The 18,026-nt window shown below is 44.2% G+C and overlaps 2 protein-coding genes across 9 annotated transcripts in view; both read left to right on the forward strand.

The window, feature by feature from the left end:
- The window catches only part of eapp (e2f-associated phosphoprotein), a 261,478-nt gene that overhangs the window by 193,553 nt on the left and 49,899 nt on the right, over window positions 1-18,026 (forward strand). The window lies entirely within an intron of this gene.
- LOC129707222 (uncharacterized) overlaps window positions 1-18,026 on the forward strand; it is a 45,835-nt gene that overhangs the window by 93 nt on the left and 27,716 nt on the right. For 2 of the 8 annotated variants that reach the window (XM_055652074.1, XM_055652069.1), the window contains exon 1: window positions 7-825. The exons of 1 other annotated variant lie outside the window; for it this stretch is intronic. Coding sequence is in view for 3 of the 7 variants with exons in the window: in XM_055652069.1 (XP_055508044.1) it covers window positions 730-825 (96 nt within the window). In the remaining 4 variants the exon portion in view is untranslated. Of the gene's footprint in view, window positions 1-6; window positions 826-12,876; window positions 13,317-14,575; window positions 15,363-18,026 lie in introns of those variants that run through there. 5 more of the 8 variants (XM_055652071.1, XM_055652070.1, XM_055652075.1 and 2 more) reach the window with 3 other exon arrangements.

Here is an 18,026-nt window from a genome sequence, read left to right on the forward strand (position 1 = left end):
GTCACTACCTGGGAAGCCTCGAATAAACAGAAGGCCGCAAACTGTAACACGCTTTAGATCTGAAGTGGGTTACAATAATTTATCTGTGACTTCTTGAACAAAGAGGCAGCTAAACGTCAACAAGAACGGTCGCGCAACGTCGAGGGTTTTGAGCAGCAGCAAATCCGCTGTAGGATCTTTGGGCAGCAGCGTGTCAGAGGCCAAAGCGGGTCGGACCGCGAGCGCCATCGGACGCCGGCGGGCGGGAGGCGCGAGCACGGCCGTTTGAAACCGCAACGGTTTAAACCAAAGATCATAGAGCGGAGCTTCATGTTTAATTTTCTTTGGTTTAAACGGCGCGAGGCAGTGAAGGCGACGGGATGTGGAGGGAATCGGACCAGAAATTGCCAGTGTCGTATCGAAGGCATAGCGGAGGGAGCTGTGGGACGGAGATTGTTGGAATCATGGCGAAGGCATAAATGAGGAAGGAAGGGAACATGGATCTTAGTTGCTGACGCCGCCATTTGTTGCCCAGACCCCACGTCGTGGGGAACGCGAGAGGGAAGAAGACGATGCTGGGGTTGAAGAAGAGTGCTGGGGAATGCGGCTCAATATTTGAAAAAGTTGTTGGAAGTGAAGATATGAATGTTGATAGGGCGAGGAGAATGGAGGGAGCAAGGATCTTTGGATGTAGGCAGATAGTGGGCCTGTCATAATTGGGAGATGGAGAAGTGAGAGAGACCGCCAAACATGTTGGAAATGTGGGGAAATTATGACAAATGGAAGAAACTGATAAACAGATTGAACAAGAGTGCTGTCCGTGGAGAAGCAGCAACTATAAATGAGGTAGGAATGTGAGAGTATTGTGGGGATATGTGAAAATCTCTGAGACTATTAACAATTAAGGTGAAACTCAGAGCTTCTCTTGCATTGTTGTGCGGGAGGTGGATGTATGTGGCTCATGACATCAAACGAGTGTAATCATTTTGTCCACTATTGCTTAATTTTCCCGGATCATCCAATCAAGTACTTTAAATGTAATGGCAAATTTCCAACTTTACCAGTTTTTCCGTTGCCATTACTACACAGGTAGGAGGTGTGATTTTACACAGGCCAAATAGAACATAATTTCCTGTCGTTATTTCCAGTTATTGGTTCTTTATTGAAGTAGTTGTACAAACAAAGAGATGAACGGACCAGGTTCCCCTTATTTTGCATGCAAGTTGTAAAGCCTGTTCTGTCAGTCTGGTCAGGTCTGTTCCCTGATCTGGCGAAAACAGTATTGATTTGATTTAATTTAATTTATTGTCATTGTCTTCAATTAAGAGACAACAAAATTATTTTTCCCTTAGTCATACAAATAATTAAAAAAACAAAAACACAGAACACAGTAGTCCACAACACAAACATCCCCACAGCGGCACCAAAGTTCCCCACTTTGAGGGAAGGAACCAAAGCCCAGTCAGCCTCCTCACCGATGTTCCCCAATGTTCGCCCGTGGTCGGGATCTCCTGAGCACCCCACAGTCACCACTACGGGCGGCCCAGATGTTCAGGCCCTCTCGCCGGAAACGATGGAACCCCAACGTCAAACAGGAAAACACCCTCAGCGGCTTGGACCTGCGAATCGGCCACCTTCCACCGGAGTCCGCGGCTCCCGATGTCCACAGGCAGGCACTGGGCGGAGATTCACGCTGGCGATCCCCGGCTTAGGGTTCCAGGGCTCCGTGATGTCAAGGTCAGCGCCGCCCGCGTTGGGAGCTTTGCTCCCACAGCTCCGCGATGTTGGTTCAGTGGCCCAACATTCCAGAGCTCCAAGCGGCGATCCAGGTAAGGCTTTGCCCGCTCGGCGAATATTTCCAGCGCCTCGCTGCCGCTGCTGAAGCTCTGGTCCGGGCCGGCAGGAAGGGCCGCGCCAATCCAGTTAGTAGGCCGCGAGGAGGGGGGGCGAGGGCGCAACTCAGAAAACAGTCGCATCATCGTCAGGAAGTGACTGAAGGACGGTTCCCCCTTACCATACACTCTTCCCCCACATAAAATACTGAAAACCCACCAAAAATACACTTTAAACATAACAAAAGCCAACCAGACTGTGACCGGAGGCAGCTAGTAACAGCGCCACCAGATGTCCAAAAAGCTTTCCTTCCCGTGGCTGGTCTGATCTTCTATATAATGTTTTTTGGCGGTTGGCAAACAACTTTTTTGGTGCATTACCGCCACCAACTGGCATGGAGTGTGGATCAAACAACACCATTACATATTCTAATAACCTATATCCTTCCGAACAAATTGGTTACCCTAAGAAAAAGCATCAGGATTTGATAGCACTTATTTGAACTCCCTTGCAAAATATCTACCAAATCAAATTGTACTCCTTCTTTTCTGAACTGCTCACTCATCCGTTCTCTCTCATCCTCATACCTCTCACAATGTACAATGACATGCTCTATCGTTTCCTCTTGCCCACAGTATTCACATCTGCCTGTATTATGCTTGCCCATTACAAAAAGTGTACTGTTCAGACCAGTGTGTCCAAATCTAATTCTTGAAATCACTGGCTCCTCTTCTCTGTTGTTTCCTGCACATCTCATCTCTCCCACTTTCCTCTGGACTCTGTAGAACTACCGTCCTTTCCGGTCTTCCTCCCATTGCTTTAGCCATCTTTCCTTCAGTCTTTGCTTAATAATGTCTTTGATTTCAGTTTTACCTATATTAATACTTAAATCAATCTTACTTCTTTTTGTTACCTCTTTTGCTACCTTATCTGCCATTTCGTTTCCTCTAATGCCAATGTGTGCTGGTACCCATAAAAATATGACTGTAAGCCCCATCATTTGAATTCTGAATAGTGTTTGTTGTATTTCTATCAAAATGTCTGGTCTATTGTCTGAATGACTGTGCTGTAAACTCTTTATTGCTAAACTTGAATCTGAACAAATAACTGTCCTTAAAGGCCTATTATCCTCGACCCACTGTACTGCTAACAATATTGCAATCATTTCACCTGTGTATACTGAGACCTCATTATTGATCCTCTTCCCTACTTTGATGTGAAATTCTGGTACAATAAATGCTATTCCTACTTTATCTACTGAATCTTTTGATGCATCTGTATAAATTTGGACAAAACTGTAGTATCTGTCAATGTATTCCTGTATGATGACTGAATTATACATATGCTGTTTATCCTTGTTTTTCTGTTCTAATATTGTAAAGTCTACTGTTGCATCTGGAAGTATCCAAGGTGGAATTGAAGGTAATGGAACCGTTGGAACCACATTTAATTGGGCTATGCTAATTTGTATTGCTCTCTGGGTCACTGTCCATCCAAAACTTTTTGTTTCCCTTCTCTCCTTTTCCCAGCATGGTTTGACAGTAACTTGTACTGGGTGTTCTTGACTGTGGCCCTGTAGGTTAATCCAGTAATTCAATGAAAGCTGTATCCTTCTCATCTCTAGAGGCATCTCCCCCATTTCAACCTGTAATGCTGCTGTTGGAGTTGTTTTTATTGCACCTGTACATATTCTCAATGCCTGGTATTGAATGTTGTCTATTTTCTTAAGAGAAGTACTTGATGCGGACCCATACACCACACAACCATAATCTAACACAGATCTAATTAACCCAGTGTATATAGCCTTCGCCTGGTCTGATCTCTCTCTCTGTCCACTATATATATATATATATATATATATATATATATATATATATACACATATATATATATATATACACACACACACACACATATATATATATATATATATATATATATATATATATATATATATATATATATATATATGTCCCCTTGTGCTTTTAATGACTGCCCACAAATTCCCAAAATAATACTGCAAGATATATCTAGACAAAATAATATAATATGCCAACAGTAAAGTTGTGAATCTGTGGAATTCTCTGCCTCGGAAGGCAGTGGAGACCAATTCTCTGGATGCTTTCAAGAGAGAGTTAGAAAGAGCTCTTAAAGACAGCGGAGTCAGGGGATATGGAGAGAAAGCAGGAACGTGGTACTGAATGTGGATGATCAGCCATGATCAGTTAATGGTGGTGCTGGCACGAAGGGCCAAAAGGCCTACTCCTGCACCTATTGCCTAATGTCTATTATCAATTGAGTTTAAGCAGGTTCAGTGCAAGGTACAAAGTGGAGGAACTAAAAATCCTCGCCAGAATCAAAACTTGAAACTGATATTAAAATATGAAAGAGTATGTTAATGCGCACATTTTACATTTGATTTTAAAGAAACGAGCTCATTTAATGTTTATAACAATAGGTGCAAGAGTAGACCCCTGGTTCTGGACTCCCCCAACATGGGGAACATGTTTCCTGCCTCTAACATGTCCAATCCCTTAATCTATATTACTAAAAGTCTGATCTTGACCACTTTTGGCTCGCTGTGGCGTGATTTCCGAGAGAAGGCCGTCACCTACGGCCGTCATTTTTGGCCACCTCGCTCAGAGCCCCCCTCCCCCTTCCGGGACGGGAGGATTTTTCCCATCGATGAAAAATCAGAGAGATATTAATGTTATTCCATTTTTTGCCATTCTCTCTGCTGCCCCTGCTGGTGGGAGGGGGGAGGGACAATAAAACCCGGAAGTGGTGTGCCTCAGTCAGTCTCTGCAAGATGGAGGAAGCCACAGGTTCACGTCTCTCTGAATAACACTAAACACATGTCTACTCAACTGTGAGTGCCCTTAATGTGGTTTGAAAATGAAAATATGGTTGGTTTGAAGTACAAATGCAATGCAAATGGCTGTTTGGGTGGGGTGTTTTGGGTTGAAGTGGAAATGGGGCACTGCAAAAAAGTGGAAATGCACTGCAAATGGCTGTTTGAGTAGGGTGTTTTGGGTTGAAATGCACTGCAAAAATGCACTTCAAATGGCTGTTTGGAGGGGTGCTTTGGGTTGAAGTGGAAATGCACTGCAAATGGCTGTTTGGCTAAACTTGACAACTTCCTGTTTGCACTATATTGATTTTAGATAAAAGGCTACCACTTACGGCTGTGATTTTTGGCCATCTTAGTCCCCCCCCCTCCGCTCATCGGGTGCAGAGGATTCTTCCCATTAATTAATAATAAGTGTTAGTAGTGTTTAAAAAATGTTGAGAATCTCTCTCCTACGAATCACGCCATGAAGGCCACAACTTTTCCGGGGGGAGGGATGATAAAACCTGGAAGTGCGGGTGTAGCTCAGTCTCTGCATGATGGGGGAGGGAGAGGTCATGACTCTGTCTGAGCTGTGAATCAACTGAATGTCTACTGAACTGTTGAGTGTGGTGTTTTGTGTGGTTTTATGGTGGTTTTACCCTGCTTGAAATGGTATGAATCTGCATTTGAATTTGGTGGCCTTGCACCCTGCTTGAAGTGGTATGAAACTGCACTTGAATTTGGTGGCCTTGCATCCTGCTTGAAGTGTTAGGAAACTGAACCTAAATTTGGTGGCCTTGCACCCTGCTTGAAGTGGTAGGAAAATGGATTTGAATTTGGTGGCCTTGCACTCTGCTTGAAATGGAATTTCAAGGAATAGCCGTGTCAACTGCCAGTTCACCAGCCGTGAGTGAGCTGCCAGCACATCAGGCTTGAGGGACTGAGCTGCCACCCCATGATTCCACAATGTCCATACTAGCCCTCTGGAGACCAACAGCACAACAGCAACACCAGCGGTCCAGAAAGCCCCCCCCCCCCCCCCCCCCCCCCCTCCCCCACTGGCCACCAATGTTGGAATGTGTGGGAGGGGTGGAAAGTGGGGGTGGGGGGGTGTAGGCGGGGGGGGGTGAGCTGGGGGGTTGTGGGAGGGAGAGGGGTGTGTGGGCTGGGGTGGTGGTGGGGGGATAGAGAGCTCAGAGAAAAGATGGGGAAGAGCATGGGGGGGGGGGGGGGGGGGAGGGAGTTTCAAGGTGGAGGGGGGCAGGAGTCAGCGAGGGGGACCGGGGTGGAAGGGGCTGGAGCTGGTGGTGTGATGGGGACTCACAGCGGTCCTGGTCATTCTCCTCTGCAGGGATCAGAGCCTCCACTTTTCATTTGGCGACATGGCGACATCTCTGGGCCGCTTCCAGTCCCTCCGAAAATTTTGTCCGGTTGGAGACCTCCACCGGCCATCCAGAGCATCCCTCAGCTCCAGTAAAGACGCGATGGCGCAGGAAAGGGCGGGCTGTCCCGCGGAGTGACAGGAGAAGAGAGTAATCTGCGCGGCACAAACTGTCAGGGCAGGAGATCAATCTGCGCAAGCGCAGTTTTTAAGATTTTTAAACCTCGCTAACTTTTACATTATGCCACCGATCGGAAGGAAACTTGGTACACTCACAACACAGAAGAACGGTGAGTGAGCTGGTGAAAATCAGCACTATCGCATACCGTGTTTGTGCAAATAGAAAGACCGCGCAAACCAGAAGTTCAGAGTTTTAGTTATGTATAGATAGATAGACAGATAGATGAACAAGACCCGCAGATCTCTTTGTACTTCCCCTTTTCCCAACTTGACACCATTCAGATAATAATCTGCCTTCCTGTTTTTGCCACCAAAGTGGATAACCTCACATTTAAGCACATTAAACTGCATCTGCCATGCATCCGTCCACTCACCCAACCTGTCCAAGCCACCCTGCATCCTCATAGCATCCTCCTCACAGTTCACACTGTGTGTCATCTGCAAATTTGCTGATGTTACCTTGTATCCTTTCATCAAAATCATTGTATATTGTAAATAGGTGCGTTCCCAGCACTGAGCTTTGCGGTACCCCACTAGTCACTGCCTGCCATTCTGAAAGGGACCCGTTAATCCCGTTAACTGGTCTATAATTCCGTTTCCTCTCTCCCGCCTTTCTTAAAAAGTGGGATAACACTAGCTATCCTCCAATCCACAGGAACTGATCCTGAATCTATAGAACATTGGAAAATGATCACCAATGCGTCTACGATTTCTAGAGCCAAATCCTTAAGTACCCTGGGACGCAGACCATCAGACCCTGGGATTTATCAGCCTTCAGTCCCATCAGTCTACCCAACACCATTTCCTGCCTAAAGTGCATTTCCTTCAGTTCCTCCGTCACCCTAGATCTACTGGCCACTAGTACATCAGGGAAACTATTTGTGTCATCCTTAGTGAAGACACATCCAAAGTACCTGTGCAACTCGTCTGCCATTTCCTTGTTCCCCATAATAAATTCACCTCTTTCAAGGGCCTGTCCCACTGTACGAGGCAATTCAAGAGCTCTCCCTAGTTTAAAAAAAAAAATCAATCTCATGTTAAGCACGTAGAATGTACGTAGTGGGTACGTCGGAGCTCGGGACGTCTCAGCGGCTCGTAACGCTAAAGGCAGGTACTCGGGAAACGTGGTAAGCTCGTGAAAACCTTTCAACATGTTGGAAAATGTCCACAAGAGCCGCAAGTACCTACGAGCGGCTATTAGCGTAATTCTCCGAGTTCAAATCAGGGGAACCTCGGGAGAACTCTTGAATTAGCTCGTACAGTGGGACAGGCCCTTCATTCTTCAAGGGTCCAACTTTGGTCTTAACTCATTTTTTCCTCTTCACATACCTAAAGAAGCTTTTATAATCTTGGCTAGCTTACCTTCGTACCTCATCTTTTCACCTAAGTATTGCCTTTTTAGTTATCTTCTGTTGCTCTTTAAGAAATACTCAATCCTCTGGCTTCCTGCTCATCTTTGCTATGTTATACTTCTTTATTTTTATTCTGTACTCGACTTCCTTTGTCAGCCATGGTCGCCCCTTACTCCCCTTGGAATTTTTCTTCCTCTTTGCAATTAACTGATCCTACACCTTCTGTATTATTCCCAGAAATACCTGCCATTTCTGTTCCACTGTCATCCATGCTAGGGTATCTTTCCGGTCAACTTTCGCCAATTCCTCTGTCATGTCTCCATAGTCCCCTTTGTTCAACTGTAATACTGACATTTCCGATTTTCCCTTTCTCCCTCTCAAATTGTAGATTAAAACGTACCATATTATGGTGACTACCTCCGAATGGCTCCTTTACCTCGAGTTCGCTTATCAAATCCAGTTCATTACACAACACTGAATCCAGAATTGCCTTCTCCCTGGTTTGCTCCAGTACAAGCTGCTCTAAGAATCCATCACGGAGGCACTCCACAAACTCCCTTTCTTGGGGACCAGCGCCAACCTGATTTTCCCAGTCTACCTGCATGTTGAAATCCTCCATAACAACCATAGCATTACCTTTGCGACATGCCAATTTTAATTCTTGATTCAACTTGCACCCTATATCCAGACTACTGTTGGGGGCCTGTAGATAACTCCCATTAGGGTCTTTTTACCCTTACAATTTCTCAGTTCTATCCATACTGACTCTACATTTTCTGATTCTATGTCACCCCTCGCAAGGAGACTGAATTTAATTCCTCACAAACAGAGCTACCCCACCCCCTCTGCCCCCCTGTCTGCCTTTTCGATAGGACGTATACCCTTGAATATTCAGTTCCCAGCTCTGGTTTTCTTGCAGCCATGTTGCCGTAATTCGCACAACATCATACTTGTCAATTTCCAACCGAGCCTCAAGCTCATCCAATTTATTTTAATTATTCGTGTATTCATATATAATACTTTTAAACCATCACTCACCTCAGCCTTCACATTGATTCCTATTTCATTTGGCCTTGCTCTCCTATCCCTTCCTGAGCTTTCTGCCCCGTTAATTCTGGTGTATTTTTCAACTTTTCTTATACTCTCTTTCCCTTTAACTCCATCCTTATATATCCAGTTTGTCTGCTCCCCCCCCCCCACACACACACTATTTAGCTTAAACACACCTGTGTAGCAGTGGCAAACCTGCCTGCCAGAATGCCGATTCCCCTCCTGTTAAGGTGCAACCTGTCCTTTTTGTACAATTTACCCTTCCTCCAAAACAGATCCCAGTCGTCTAAGAATCCAAATCCCTGCCTCCCGCACCAGCTCCTCAGCCACATATTCAGATCCTCTATCTCCCTGTTCCTGCCCTCACCAGCACGAGGAATTGGAAGCAAACTGGTTATAACCACCCTAGAGGTCCTGCTTTTCAGTCTTCCAAGTTCTCTGAAGTCACGCTGCAGAATGTCTTTCCTCTTCCTCACTACGTCATTTGTACTGACATGCATTACCACTTCTGGTTGCTCCCCTTCACCCTTGAGGATGCTCTGCAATCGGTCCGTAACATCCTGGATCCTGGCACCAGGGAGGCAACACACCATCCTTGACCTCCCGCCTGTTGCCGCAGAAACCCCTGCCTGTATCTCTCACGATGGAGTCCCCGACTACCACGGCTCTGCCTAACGTTTATCTCTTCGGTTTTGCCTCAGCGTCACCTTTTGACTCGCAGATCTGTCCCCCACTCATAATGGCAGTGTCTTCTGTCCCGACAGCTTCCAAGATGGTGAACCTGTTTTCAAGAGGTACATCCCCCAGGGTCTCCTGTACTCCAAGCTTCCTTCCTTTCTCGATATCTTCGGTGTAACGATCTTGTAGGTCCAGTCCAGGAAACTCTTGTTTTCCCGGATGATCCTGAGATTATCCAGTTGCCTGTCTTACTGTAAGCCTGTATAGTACTTAATTTCAAATATTTATCCAGTTTTGCTTTGAGAAGGTGAAGTACTTCTAACAATTAATCCACGTGAGTATTTTATGTTCCACAAAATATTTTGTATCAGAAAATTTGTCCTAAACTCTCCCTATACTTTTACCAATTTGCAAACCATAGAATACAATCTTACTCTATCATCTGTTAATAAATAAGTTTATTAAATATGATATTCATCAACATCTCAGTAAATCAGTACTGTATGTTACCATTTACTAGTTTTCGTTTTTCACTTGGCTGTAAAAGATGTCAGAATTTCTGCAGCAATAATTTTGATAATATATTGTACAGTAAATGCTCACTATAACAGACCACATGGTGGAGATGGTGTCTGTTATTACTAGAGCCAGGATTTTGCCATAAATGCCATGTACCTTTTCATGCCTTTTTTGATAATTTCAGGAAGATAATGCCTTTTTCACTATTAAGTGCCTAAATCAGCCTTTTTTTTGCCGTTTTAACGTAACTTACGTTAACGGCTCTTTTTCCTGAGAAGACTGAGAAAGTTTGGCATGAACGCCAGCATCCTCACCAACTTCCACAGTTGAACCATCGAGAGTCTGCTGACGTGATGCTGACTATTCTGCCCACAGCCTCAAATCACTACAGGGAGTGGTGAAGGCGGCACAGCACGTTATTGGCAACTGTCTCCTGGCCATTCAGGACATTTTCCACCGGCGGTGCCTGCGGAAGGCACACGGCATCATCAAGGACTACAGCCACCCAGCACACAGACTGTTCTCCTTGTTGCCGTCAGGTAGACATTATAGGAGGTACACAAAATTGCTGGAGAAACTCAGCGGGTGCAGCAGCATCTATGGAGCGAAGGAAATAGGCGACGTTTCGGGCCGAAACCCTTCTTCAGACTGGTTCAGACCAGTCTGAAGAAGGGTTTCGGCCCGAAACGTCGCCTATTTCCTTCGCTCCATAGATGCTGCTGCACCCGCTGAGTTTCTCCAGCAATTTTGTGTACCTTCAATCTTCCAGCATCTGCAGTTCCTTCTTGAAGACATTATAGGAGCATCGCTGCACGTACCACCAGACTTAAGAACCATTTTTATCATCATGCCATCAGGCTTCTGAACACATAAACACATCATATATGTTGATTATTTTATTTATTATTGTCTTTTACCTACCATTGTCACTTTTATTTCTTACCTTAATTTTATCCTTGTAATATCATTGCTGAGGTGACCCGTTGTCTTGTCAAACACATTTCATTGTACCGTTGACCCTGTGTTAACCGACAAATAAAACCGAACTGAACAAGAAAATTTACACCACTGGGGCGAAACCCGGCTGTAAGTGGGTGTTAAGTTGTGATTGGAGAGGAGTGCGTGGGAAAGGGTCCAGTCTTTGCAGACTGGAGTCATGCTTTAAGTAGGTGTGAAGTGATGATTGGGAGGAGTAGGTGGTGAAGGGTCCAGTCTTTTCAATCTGGAGTCAGGCTGTGAGTAGGTGTGAAGTGTTGGTTGGGGATGGGGTGTGGGGGTACCAGGGTTACGTTTCTGTTTATCGAACCTGCAGTAGAACTCATTCAGGTCATTGGTCACAAAGATCCTATAGCAGAGCAAGATAGGCTACTCCTGCTAAATGCAATGGACTGATGTGCAGTACGCTATGGAGGGGACATGGGCATTTTTCCACGCCCATTTTTAGCAACCTGAGCCTACCTAACCCGACCCGACTCACACTGTAATCAATGTTGCGGGGCAACAGTTTGTGTGGGTTAGATTCATAAATCTGTCAGTTCAAACTTCTTGTCAAGAATAAAATTTGATTCTGGTAATTGTCTTTTTAATGTTTTTTAAATAATTTATTTTTAAATGGCTCACAAGCAATGTTTGAGTTGATTTTGTAATAACCGGAACTGACCCGACTCGCAGGGTGATTGACAGGGGGGGACTTTTTGTGCGTGATATAGGGTTAGATTCATAATTCTGTTAGTTCATAATTCTGTTGATTCTTGTTAAAGAATAAAATGTTTATAAACACACATACATGAAAATTATATAAATGTATATAACACACACAATTATATTTCTTCTAATCCAATATGAACTTTATTTCAGACTAGACAAGGGACATTAAATAAGAAACATTGTAAATAAGAAACATTGTAAACCTCCCTGCAACTTCACACACACTAGGCCTTATCCCCCCCGGCACTCTCTCGCCTGCCCCCTTACTACAATGTCTCCACCCCTCCCCCCCATCCCCCTACTATGCCCTTCTCCTCGCTGCCCCCGGGCCCCGCACTCTCTCTCCCCGCTGCCCCGGGCCCCACACGCCCTTCTCCTCGCTGCCCCGGGTCGCACACTCCTTCTCCTCGCTGCCCCGGGCCACACACTCCTTCTCCTCGCTGCCCGGGGCTCCACACTTCCTTATCCCACTGCATCGGGCCCCACACTCCTTATCCCCGCTGCCCTGGGCCCCGCACTCTCTCTCCTCGCTGCCCCTGGCCACGCACTCTTTCTCCTCGCTGCCCCGCACTCCTTCTCCTCGCTGCCCCGCACTCTCCCCGCTGCCCCGCCCTCTCCCCCCCGCTGCCCCGGGCCCCACACACCTTCTCCTTTCTGCCCCGGGCCCCGCACTCCTTCTCCTCGCGCTGCCCCGCACTCCTTCTCCTCGCTGCCCCGCACTCCTTCTCCTCGCTGTCCCGCACTCCTTCTCCTCACTGCCCCGCACCTCTCTCTCTCCTCGCTGCCCCACACTCCTTCTCCTCGCCGCCCCACACTCCTTCTCCTCGCTGCCCCGCACTCCTTCTCCTCGCTGTCCCGCACTCCTTCTCCTCACTGCCCCGCACTCTCTCTCCTCGCTGCCCCGCACTCCTCTCCTCGCTGCCCTGGGCCCCGCACTCCTTCTCCTCGCTGTCCCGCACTCCGTCTCCTCACTGCCCCCGCACTCTCTCTCTCCTCGCTGCCCCGCACTCCTTCTCCTCGCTACCCGGGCCCCGCACTCCTTCTCCTCGCTGCCCCGGGCCCCGCACTCCTTCTCCTCCTCGCTGCCCCGCACTCCTTCTCCTCGCTGTCCCGCACTCCTTCTCCTCACTGCCCCGCACTCTCTCTCCTCGCTGCCCCGCACTCCTTCTCCTCGCTGCCCCGCACTCCTTCTCCTCGCTGCCCCGCACTCTCTCTCCCCGCGCTGCGGATCCAATCTTTGGCCGGAAGCAAGAAGGCGGGAGCAAGAAAGCGGAGCAAGATGGCGGAGGCAGGTTGCTAAAATGAGGCATAAAATCGTCCATGAATCCGCCCATGAACGTACCTCACTTTTGCGTGAGAGTAACCCATCTTGCTCTGCTATAGGATCTTTGATTGGTCAGCTGATGATTGTTCAATAGCGGGGGTTTTTCCTCGTAGCTTGTGATTTCTTGCAAGCCCTTCCACACTGAAGAGTCATTTGCTGAGAACTTTCTCCTCAACTTCTCAGAGTACCTTTCTTTGGCAGCTCTGATTCCTCTTCTCAGCTTGTACTTGGCCTGGCTGTAGAGGTCTGCATCCCCGCTCCTGTAGGATCTACCCCTGCAAGTGTCAAAATGCCTAAAGTCAAGTCAACGGCATGTAAAAAAACGGAACGATTTGTTTAGAGTGTACAGGAGTGATATGCTATCTACAGACAACTGTGTGCTGTTTTGCAAAGCATTTGAGAAAGCAGTGAATTATGAGAAGAAATATTTCAGCTCCCAGCATGTACAGACAGCTAAACACGTCGGCGGCAGAGAAACTGAAGGTAGGAACACGTTTGTCTCCGAACAACATTTACTGCTGACTCCAGTCGCAAATCTGAGTTTGAGTGATCTGTGCAACGCATTCAATGATGATGGAATTCCACTGTGGAAATTGGAAAACAAATCTCTCAGAGGTTTTTTAGGGAAATACACAGAGATTATACCAAGCGAGTCATCATTAGGGAAAAATTATGTTGACAGCAACTTCAACATTGTTGTGCAGAAAATTATAGATGAAGTTGCATGCAACAAAATATGGATATCAATAGACGAGACAACTGATGCAGTGGGGAGATATGCTGCCAATGTGGTCATCGGTACACTGGAGGCAGGTCAACCATCAAAGGAGTATTTCTTGACATTGGAAATATTGGAGAAGTCAAAGAGCTCAACTATTGATTAGTTGTTTACATCTTCACTTGCTGTACTTTGTACTTAAAGTTCCTGGCGATGTAGGTAAAGACATACAAGGAAAATGTGAGAAGGGGATTTTAGCTAACAAAATTTTAAAGAAATACAAAACATAGCTAAAGTTCTCAAAGGTAGTTGTAATGCATAAGATATCGACATGAATATAGAGTTTGTAGCTTGTTTCAGGTATGCACCGGTGACCTCAGCTAGGGTAGAAAGTAGTTTTTCACAACTGAAACATATTCTGTCTGACAGACGGCATAGTTTAACACCAGATAATTTGGAAAAAAATGCTAGTAATTATGTGCAACCAGGCAACTTTGGTCATTTAATGTACTATACCTTTATATTATCATTTTAAACCATATTTTGGTGGTGGAAATAAATGCCTTTTTTGTCAATAAATGCCTTTTTTGTAATTTTATTATGCCTTTTTGCCTGCCTATTTCAGAGATTTTTAATGCCTAAACATCCTGTCTCTAGTTATTACTGATAATCCATTATAACCAGATAAGGGAGTTAATATGTATAGTACTATTGGAAAAACAGACAATAAATGTACACCACACAATAATCAGTGAAGGACACAGAATGTACAATACCTTGAGATGGCACTATGGCGCCGTGATAGAGAACAGAGTTCAGTCATGTTGCCACCTTACAGAATGCCTTCCAAAAATTCACCTCTGTTTTGCTCAAGATTTCGTCATCTGCCATTTAGTTTAGAGATAATAGTTTGGAGGTACAGGCCCTTCAGCGCATTGAGTCCATGCTGACAATGATCACCCACACGCTAGGTCAATGCTGTCCCATTCTATACATGGGGCAATTTACAGAAGCCAATTAGCATATAAATCTACACGTCTTTGGAGTTTTTTTCTTTTTTGGAAGTTCCTTGGGTTTGCCTCTTGACACCATTCTCAGCAGACATCTAAACTGATTCGTTTTCCAGCATAGGTTATTGGTGCCAATTAGGATTAGAAATCTAATTGGCACTTCTTGTATGTATCCCAAGCCTATAATATTGTGACTGAAATCAGCTATATCAGCCTGGATGTGGAGATAACTCCTGTTACATTTAGCTTAATAACACGACATGTAATGGCATTATCTCCTAAGCAAGCAAAATATACTGCTTACCGTCCCTTAGTTCCACTACTGAGGTCCATAAATCAAAATATAAATAAACTCGGTGCAAATATTAGAATCTAAAAATCAAAGATCCTTCACATAACATTGGTTGATGGAAATAATATTCAGGCAAACTGTAAAATAAGATGCTAATTTGTTTCATTTTGTGCTACCACCAAAGATCAGTTACATCACCATTCATTTTCTTTTCTTTGATACAATTACCAGCCTAGCATTATATCAAATTTATAAAACTTTTCAATGTCATATACCAATTACATCATAAAGGCATATCTGTCATGCTGATTATATGGTATAGCCTGCCCTGCTATCATTCATGCCACACACTGACCACATCTTATCTTCTGCCCCACCATAAATCCTACCACAACTGTTTACATCTAGTAACACACCCCACTGTCATTCCCATTCCAACTGACTGAATCATAAAGGCTGCTTCTCAAACCAAAGCAAAGATTCGTTCCTGATTCATCCAGATCTCAATGGTAAGTAATCACAATATATCTTAACAGGTGCTGGGCAGTTCATTGGTTGGTTTTCTTTGGAAGAGAGAAAACTTGGACCTACAGGGCAATTTTATTATTTAATGAGAATTAACAACAATGATCCAGACAAAGTGTTTATTGTCCTCATTTAAATATCAAGAACAAAAAGAGTATATATGAAAAAATTAAGTAAGAGTACGAAATTGCATGACTTTTCATGAAAGGCAGCTCTCTGACAAGTTCCCATAGATTCTTATACATTTCAATAAAATCACGTCTAAATCATCTAAACTTCAGAGAATAAACTCATTTTGCTTATTCCTTCAGTAAAGAATCTTATCCTAGGCAATAAAAAGGCCAAAACTGTAATATGTGCTTTGGGTACACAAAAATACTGGAGAAACTCAGCGGGTGCAGCAGCATCTATGGAGCGAAGGAAATAGGTGACGTTTCGGGCCGAAACCCTTCTTCAGACTGTGCTTTGGGTATGTTCTCACCAAATTCTCTGCAGGGTTGTATCAAAACTCTGTTACTCCATTCTCCATGCAATAAAGTTCAATAGTCCATTTACTTTCCTAATTAACTGCAGTATCTATGTTCAAACATTCTGGGATTTATGTGCAAGGACCCCCAGGACTGTCTAAATACTAAAGCACAATTGTCTCATATTATTTAAATAATAATCCTTTTTACTCATTCCATTAAAGTAGGCAACTGCTTATTTATTCTAATTATGATGCAACTACCATCATTTTACTCATTTGTTTAATCTTTCATCATTTTGTAGCTACCTTTTGTTTCTTTGACAACTTTCTTAACTTTTAGCATCAGAAAATGAGGATGCATTACAATTGATCTCTTCATCTAAACAAAAGCTGAAAATCCTAACATCATCAAACAACTAATTACAGATTGCTATCATGAAATTATCCATTTCTAACTTAACATGAATGGATTCACTATGAAACAAACTGGGAAATATAAAAGTCTGTATTCCACACAATCAGACATTCACTTGAAGACCCTCTCAGTCAAATCTCCAAATTCAAAGTACATATAGTCTTCATACTAGTAAGAACAAAGACAACAGCAGGTGATTCAATACAATACTACAGCAACATTATTTATTTCACTGTGCTGAATCTGACAAATGGTTTCATTGAATTACATATTTACAACATGAGCCTCTTCTGTTATGGTGTTGAGGGATGTCTCCCTGAATATGGAGACAGCAGATAATTAGGTGACTGAGCAGATATACCTGGTTTGTATTAAGAGGCAGAGATATGCCTTTCACAATGTTTTAATACCAGAGGAGGCAATAGACAATAGGTGCAGGAGTAGGCCATTCAGCCCTTCAAGCCAGCACTGCCATTCAATATGATCATGGTTGATCAACCACAATCAGTACCCCGTTCCTGCCTTCTCACCATATCCCTTGACTCCGCGATCTTCAATCCAACTCTCTCTTTAAAGCATCCAGAGAATTGGCCTGCGCTGACTTCTGAGGCAGAGAATTCCACAGATCCACAATTCTCTGGTTGAAAAAGTTTTTCCTCATCTCCATTCTAAATAGCCTACCCATTAAATAACACCTTCCTTGATCTCATAATGAAGGGTTTCACTGTGGGCCAATTAACATAAACAATTATCTATTGTCCTCTGCACGTGCTTACAAATGGCACAGAATCAGAATGTCCCCCAACAAATAATTGGTCTGCTAGTCTTTAAATCACCTATTATCTCTTTTCTCCACATTCTGTCCATACCCATTACTCTACTCATGACAATGTTTTTTCCTTCAACACCATGTCATTATCTTTCGCACAAACCTTTTCAGCGGGCACCCCATCAAATGCCTTTTTTAAAACTCCAAATACATTTTTCCTGCTCCCTTTTAGCTTGTTGCTGCTTACTTCCTGAAAGAGCTCTTGTTTGTTAGACATGATTTCCTTTTCTTAAAACTGATGTGCCTAATCATGATATGCTTTTCTAATTGTTCAATTATTACTCCATAACAGTGTGTCAGCATTTTTCAGCTGAAAGATGTTAGATTAAATGGCCTGCAGCTCCCTCCTTTCCCATCTTGTTTTCCATCCCTCCCCCTTCCTAGTTCTCCCACCAGTCTGACTGGCCCCAATTAAATCTTATTTCCAATGCTTTCTTGTCACCATCTCCTAGTTAACAATGATCTATTCTACATTTTCCTTGAGCTTCATCCCCTTTAATATCTTGTTCTCACGCCTTACACGTCTCCCCTGACTCTCAGCCTGAAGAAAGGTCTCGCCCCGAAACATCACGCATTCCTTCTATCCAGAGATGCTGCCTGAGTTACTCCAGCATTTTGTGTCTATCTTTAGTGATAACCAACATCTACAGTTCCTTCCTACTCATATTTACTTCTCATCTTTAATGGGATCTACAGTTACTTTTTATGCTTTTTTCCTTTTTACTTACTTGCAGAACTATAACTACCGTTTTCTTTATTTCTTGTTAGTTTGCTGACATGTCCCACTTTTTCCTACTTTATCAACGTTATTAATCCTTTGCAAGTTTTATAGTTGCCCAACCTTGCTACTATTCTTTGGAGTGATTGAACTCTTTCAATCTGACACCACCTTTCTTTGGAGTACCATACATCACTTTTCTCTTCGATTCTTATCT

This window comes from Leucoraja erinacea, chromosome 21 (genome assembly GCF_028641065.1).
Source record: "Leucoraja erinacea ecotype New England chromosome 21, Leri_hhj_1, whole genome shotgun sequence".
In the NCBI taxonomy this organism is placed as follows: Eukaryota; Metazoa; Chordata; class Chondrichthyes; order Rajiformes; family Rajidae; genus Leucoraja; species Leucoraja erinaceus.